Below are 6,616 nucleotides of genomic sequence, written 5' to 3'. Positions count from 1 at the left end.
GTCCAAAAGACTAACTAGTCTTCAAACCTTCCCTCTGGTCCCTGCTTTGCCAAATCAGGTTTGAGAAATTAGGTCTCAATAAATTAGACACGTCACATCAAAAAATGGATCTTTCTGGGACAGTGGAAAAAATAAAAAAATTTCATATTTGAAAAGCAATTTAAAAAGAAGCCACATTGTACAGTGGGAGGCCAGACAGTACAAGAGTTAGCAGCAGGGCTTTAGAACCACACTGCTTGAGTTTAAATGGGTGTGCCACTTAGGGTGACCTTGAGCAAGTTACTCAATTTCTCTGTGTTTCAGTTTCATCATCTTTAAAATAAGGAAAATAAAAGCATCTACCTCTATAGGGTTGTTAAAAGAATTAAAGCCTTCAGGAAGCTTAAAAGCTACTTTTTATATTTATTCTTCCTAAATTTTCTATTTTGAATAGATTCCATATAACTGTAAACTACTCAGTGTTCTCCAAAGAACTGTTGTAGACACTATATTTAAGGACTCACTGTGAGCACCAGGCACAGTGTTTGCTTTCATATCAAATGGTTATCGTCTTTGTTAAATACTTTCAAACTACTGAAAGTGAGACATATACAGACTAAATATTCCATTTACACCAAGTGTTCTGTGGGGGAAGGGAAGGGAAATTAAACACTATCTCTATTATTCATATAGTAGAGGCCTGAATATGTATTTTTTAAATTATTAAGTCTAATATTATTTGAAAACAGTATGTGAATAAAATATGACTAACCCACTCCTCGAAATGAATCTCAAACATCCCTAAAATCAAATAAATGGACATAATACTACAGAAATTTTCAGATTAGTAGAAAATGTAACCACATAGCATGAGATCTGCACTGTATTGGCATAAACACTAGCTGCCACACAATGAACTCGGTGAGAAACAGTAAGAGGTTAAAGCTAGTTTAAAACTTCAGAATCCATTTGTTCTCTAAGTCAAATTATAAAAATAATACAGCAGTTTTGAAAAGCCCTTAGTTAAAAATTCCGTTTTTCCGCCTAGCTAAGTAATGCAGATGATTGAGGAGCCCAAAACTGGACGCACAGCAAATAAGTGTCAGGTTGTCTGGTGGCAAAGATTTCTCCTATCGCTCAGTCACAACTTGCTGGGAGACTATACCTCTTTCTAAGATGGCTGGAAACAGATGAGACAGTGCAGATGCAAAAAAAAAGGTCGCTATAGGAACATTGCCGTAAAATCCATTCTCTCTATTATGGTTCTTGTTTGAGTTTTCCTAACATAGACATGAAGAGCAAAATACTGCTTTTAGTTAACCAATGGTTAACCTTGCAGCATACACACGTATTTTTTTTTTCATTTTTCATTTGGCCGCATGGATTCTTATATTAGCTTAATTATAGATATAAAGTGGTTTGGCAGTAGCTAGCAATTCCCACTACTCCTGCCACTCGTCCTCGTCCTCCTAAAGGGTTATAAACTCAAACAAACAAACAAAAAAAACCATGCCAGGCCTCAAAACCAAAGACTCTATCTTACTTTGCCTCAAGTTTGCAAGTTGGTAAAAAAAAAAAGCTGCCGGCAGGCACTCAAAAAAGCAAAACAAAACAAAACAATACTGAGTGACTGCTGGACTAAAGAATACAAGGTGACGAGATCAAGTATCCTGCTAGCCACAGACTAGCGATGGGATGGCCAGAGAGTGACCCTACCACCTCCGCTCTCTGCTTTCAGGTCCTAAACTGACACCAGTAAAAGGACGACTGGAGGTACCGCAAGAGGAAGACAAGACTTCGGGCTTGCCCCGCCTGCTGCCACTGACCCTCGTGTCCCCAACACCGATGCCGCTAAGAGCTGCGGCCAGGGAGCTCAGATGGGTCCCCAAGGGAGGAACAGGAAAGCGCGACCTCACTGCCGCCACGCGCACCGGACCTGTAGAGGCCGCTCGCGCCTACGCCTCCCGGGGCAACGACGCGCTGCAGGCCGCGGCCGCCTTCACCCCAGCAGCCGCGGCCTCTGGGAGAAGGAAGCTCAAAGACCGCCTGCTCCCCATGCCTCCCACCCCACAACGAATCGCGCCGGAAAAGGCAAAGTTTGACTCTCGCCGTTAGGCCCGAACTTTCCCGCCCGCCCGTGCAGCTCCCACTCGGCCGTCCCCGGGCTCCAGCCCCTGGCCCACTCACAGAGACTACTTACTCTGTCTGCTCCCGCAGCGACTGGGTCTCCGCGGCGGCCATCTTGAACTTCCTGACTCCTCGGCGGCGGTCGCGGCGGCTCCCGGACGGTGGAAGGTAGTGGAAGTGGAAGAAGAAGGAAAAGAGCTGCCGCGCATGTGCTGACCGCGTAGGGACGAGCGGGGTTCTGAGTCCGCGCTAAGAATCCGGATATAAAACCCTGCGTCCCGGGACTGGCGCAGCGCGTAGTGTCGCAACTTCCGGGAGTATGGTGGGCGGTGCTGCTAAGGATTGAGGGGGCGTGTCAAACTTGAGCTCTTTCGTCAGTGCTAGAAATGGACGTTTAGTTATTGAAGCCCGCTGACGAGGGGAGCCAACAAGAGAGGGATGTCGGCATCGGGTATGCAGTTCCAAGAACTGATTGGCTATGGAGACTAGAAGTTGGGTGAAAATTTTCATAAACTCGGGCAAACGAATTGATGATTTTTCCCTGGTCGGTGTTAAGAGACACAGTAAATGCTTAACCATCTCGCTAGATAGCTCAACTGAAGTGGCATTAACTTCCCCGGAAAGTGTAGAAAGGCGTTTTTAAATACTGTAAATTAGGGTTGTACCTCGAACGTAAATATCTTTTAATGTGGAACTGCTACTGTATTTGACACGTTTTCAACTTTTACATAGTTGAAGGGTGACATGATTCAGGAGTCGTTCAGTTCGTCGTTTCGGTAATTGGAACGTTTAATGTTTTTTGCCCCAAGTTGCTTTATGTGATTTTGTTTTTTTCTATAACGACGCTGCAGTAATGGGGTAGAATGGAATATTGTAGGGAAAACATTTACTGGCTCTTGGAGAGCTCTCAATACCAATTAGGTTCTTTAATTCCTCTTTAAAAAAATATCTCGGCCTGGCGCTGTGGCTTACGCCTGTCATCCCCGCACCTTCGGAGGCCGAGGTGGGCGTATCACCTGAGGCCAGGAGTTCGAGGCTGGCCTGGCCAACATGGTGAAACCCCGTCTCTGTTAAAAATACAAAAATTTAGCCGGGCGTGGTGGCGCGCGCCTATAATCAATCCCAGCTACTCGGGAGGCTGAGGCAGGAGAATCGCTTGAACCCGAGAGGCGGAGGTTGCACTGAGATCACGCCACTGCGCTCCAGCCTGGGCAACAGGGCAAGATTCCATTTAAAAAAAAAAAGAAAATTATCCATACTTTGGAACCTAGAAGCAGCGTGACGATCACTTTCATTCTTGTAATCATCTTAGTTTGCCTTTGTCCTAGAAAATTGAATTCGGAATCTCCAGGCTCCATACATATCTCTTGATTTCCAGGGGAGAAGGGTTTCAAATGTTCTTACAAAATGTCTCTTGCTGCCTGAATTCCCAGCGTTTTGAAATGTTAGGGCCAGGCACGGTGGCTCAGGCCTGCAATCCTCTAGCACTTTGGGAGGCCGAGGCGGGCGGACTGCCTGAGCTCAAGAGTTCGAGTCCAGTCTGGCCAACATAGCGAAACCCTGTGTCTACTAAAAATACAAAAAATCAGCCAGCGTGGTGGCGCCTATAGTCCCAGCTACTCGGGAGGCTGAGGCAGAATCGCTTGAACCCGGGAGGTGGAGGTTTCAGTGAGCCGAGATCGCGCCATTGCACTCCAGCCTGGGCAACAAAAGCAAAAACTCCGTCTCAAATAAAATAAGTAAATAAATGAAATAAACTTAGTAAACTATTTTAAAATAAATAATGTTAAAATTAACAGTGCTATGTAGTAGAACTGTGAGAGATCTCATCTTGGAAACAGTGATATTGTTATGCCCAGACCGTTTATTCCCCGAAGAAGACCACCAGAGTCCAGAGTCAAAGCAAAGCGGCAAGGATCTTTAATGCAAGTTCGAACTTGGTCCCTCCGTTCCACAACATACAAGAGGGCCTCGAACAATGCGTGCGCTGGCTTTTTATAGCCCGATAAAAATAGGACTTGTAAGGTTACAGAGGAACAGGGAACAAGGGAATTCTTTAGGTTACAGCATTACAATTGGTTAACATATTAAGTTTATACATTTAGCAGTTATCTATTGGTTTCCGTGCTTTTAGTAAAACTACAAACGGCGGCGCCCTTATCGGGGATTTCCCAGGATTTCCCAAGCTGAGATATATGGAGAATTGTATTTGCACTGGGCCGTGTTTGCACTGGGCCCAGGAAATTGAGAGATACATGGTGTCAAGTGGAATGTATTTGCTGGGCCCAGGACTGACGAATGTCCCTGATTTCTTTCAATATACTTGAAGGCAAAAGATTGGATCAGGTACTATTAACACGTTTTACACATGAACAAACAGACACTAAGAGGTAAGGTAATTTGCTTATGATGATTGAGTTCCCAAGTACCAAGCTGATTTTTGAACTAAAATCTGACTCGAAAATCTGCTATTTTCTTATCAGGCTGCTTCCTACAAAAATATAACGTCGCTTAGTATCTACTTATATAGAGCATCCACCCTCACAGCTCTTTGGCATTCAAATGTTTGTTGAGTAGCGGTAGTATAGCACTACGTTCCAATCAGAAAATGCCTTATTTTTCCTTGTTTGCAGGAGCCTGTTATAAATAAATGCCTTGTTTTTGCTGTGTCTCTTGTTGTCGAGAGCTCAAGCTGGTCTCAATTTCTACAACCATAGTATTATCTCCCAGGTCTCCTTCTGCCCTATGTATTTTGCAGTTATGCTTTACGTGGAGATGAAGCATCCTAAGAGTGGGGAAGGATATATGGGGCCGGAACAATAGGCGCTGAAGCCAGATTGTGACTAAAGTTGGTATTTGAACAAACCAAGTCTTTTTTTTTAAAGAGCATGGTAAAAACTAAGTTTCAAAAATCGATGCTGGCAAAAATTTCCTTGAAAAAATTCTCACCAAGTTCACTTGCAAGGTGCTACCTGGGGAATGAAATAGATTTGTCAAGGACACACCTAAAACTATATTACTGTTGTAGTTTTGAAAGACTTGAGACCTTTGGAAGGGGGAGTTACAATTAAAGCAAACATCGGCGTATCCGTTTATTCATTCACCAAATGTTTATGAAGCAACAAACTTATGCCCAATATTTCAATCTTGCTGCTCTTCCTCCCCAAATTCAGGAACCTTTGCAACGGAAACCGGCCCCGGGCATGCGCCTTTTGAGCCGAGGAGCAAAAGGGGCAACTCAGCCGCGGCACCCGCCTCCCCGGAAATCCTTGGAGGGGGCGGGGCTCTGGAAGCGCGCTCTTCCCAGCGGGAGCTGGGGAGGCGCACGCGTACTTGCGTCATCGTGGGGGTGCGTCGCGGCGGCGTGAGAGAATCTGTGGCCTGCGACGGGCCTTGGTCCCTTCTGTCCCCGCCCCAAAGCCGCCTGCTCAAGCTGAGGGCCACCGGCTTCTATCCGTCGGTGTCGGTGCTCCTTGCCTCCCAGCCAGAGCGTCTCATCCCTGGGCCCGGAGCGCCAGGCTCGCTCTCCTCAGCCCGTGCTGGCAGCGGCGCTCTTGCCGCCATTCCTGTGAGGTCGTTTTCCGGAGCCGGCGGGCTGGCGGAGGAGTAAGTAGGCGCCAGAGTCCTGGCCCGGGCATCCGCCTCGGGGCCCTGTCGTCGCCGCGCCCCGGATCCTGCGTTGGTCCTGTCCGATAAAGCGGAGGTCGGCCCTGCTTGCTGACGAGACCGTAAAAACCACAGCGCTTGGCGCCCCGCCGCCGCCGCCACACCACACAAAAGTGTACCGGCCCGAGGCAGGCTTCGGGCGCGAGCTTGCCTTTGTGACTTTCTCTGACCGCCTTTGCTTGCTTCCTTTTAAGTATTACTTCCAGATAAGGGACACATTTTCGAAATCCTTTGAAAATAATTTTGAATTTTGTTTCTCCCGTTGAGACTGATTACATTTGGACCTTTCAAGCCTACACTGTGCAGTCATCAATCTCAGTAAGCTCTTAATAGGCTCATTCTGCCGTAGGCTACGAGCAAAATAAAGATCGTAACATCCTGCGGAGGAAGCCGTTGGTCCATGTAGAGTCCCCAGATGTCAATTGAGAGTAGATCGCTTTTCAGAGAATACTTACCGCTCTGGTTTAGACCTGGACTGGGAACTTTGAGGTGTTTAGAACACTGGGCAGAATTTTCCTTTGTTACAAAACAAACCTTATGAGAACGTAATTTGTTTTTGTTGTTGTTAGTATTGAAGCAACTTTGGTGCAAACCAAAGGATAAAGCAAAACAATGAAAATGACCCAGAGTTCCATTACCCATACTAAACCAACTTGAACATACTGGTTTATTCTGGCTTTTTTCCATATGAAATGTCAAATATTCTTATACTCAGGTTTAGAATGTGATAGTTTGCTCTTTCATGTAACATGTCCCGCAATTTTTACATATATAATTCTCAGTAAGCATGTTTATAACTACACTCTTTTTCCTTTGTTATTGTATGTCTAGGTTATTTCAACTG

At 45.8% G+C, this 6,616-nt stretch overlaps 1 protein-coding gene and 1 long non-coding RNA gene across 2 annotated transcripts in view; one reads left to right on the top strand and one right to left on the bottom strand.

The window, feature by feature from the left end:
- Window positions 1–2,443, bottom strand: part of PRPF4B (pre-mRNA processing factor 4B) — a 47,147-nt gene extending 44,704 nt beyond the window's left edge. Inside the window, exon 1 of the mRNA XM_011962619.1 lies at window positions 2,180–2,443. Within this exon, the coding sequence (XP_011818009.1) occupies window positions 2,180–2,220 (41 nt within the window). The 5' untranslated portion in view covers window positions 2,221–2,443. The remainder of the gene's footprint in view (window positions 1–2,179) is intronic.
- Window positions 2,435–6,321, top strand: LOC105526588. Its single transcript, XR_001004098.1, has 3 exons — window positions 2,435–2,597; window positions 5,280–5,339; window positions 5,591–6,321. It is a non-coding gene; the product is annotated as an uncharacterized LOC105526588 (long non-coding RNA).
- The last annotated feature ends 295 nt before the right edge of the window (window positions 6,322–6,616 follow it).

Source organism: Colobus angolensis, unplaced genomic scaffold, assembly GCF_000951035.1.
Source record: "Colobus angolensis palliatus isolate OR3802 unplaced genomic scaffold, Cang.pa_1.0 Scaffold6, whole genome shotgun sequence".
Classification (NCBI taxonomy): Eukaryota; Metazoa; Chordata; class Mammalia; order Primates; family Cercopithecidae; genus Colobus; species Colobus angolensis.
This window is presented reverse-complemented; position numbering and strand designations above follow the sequence as displayed.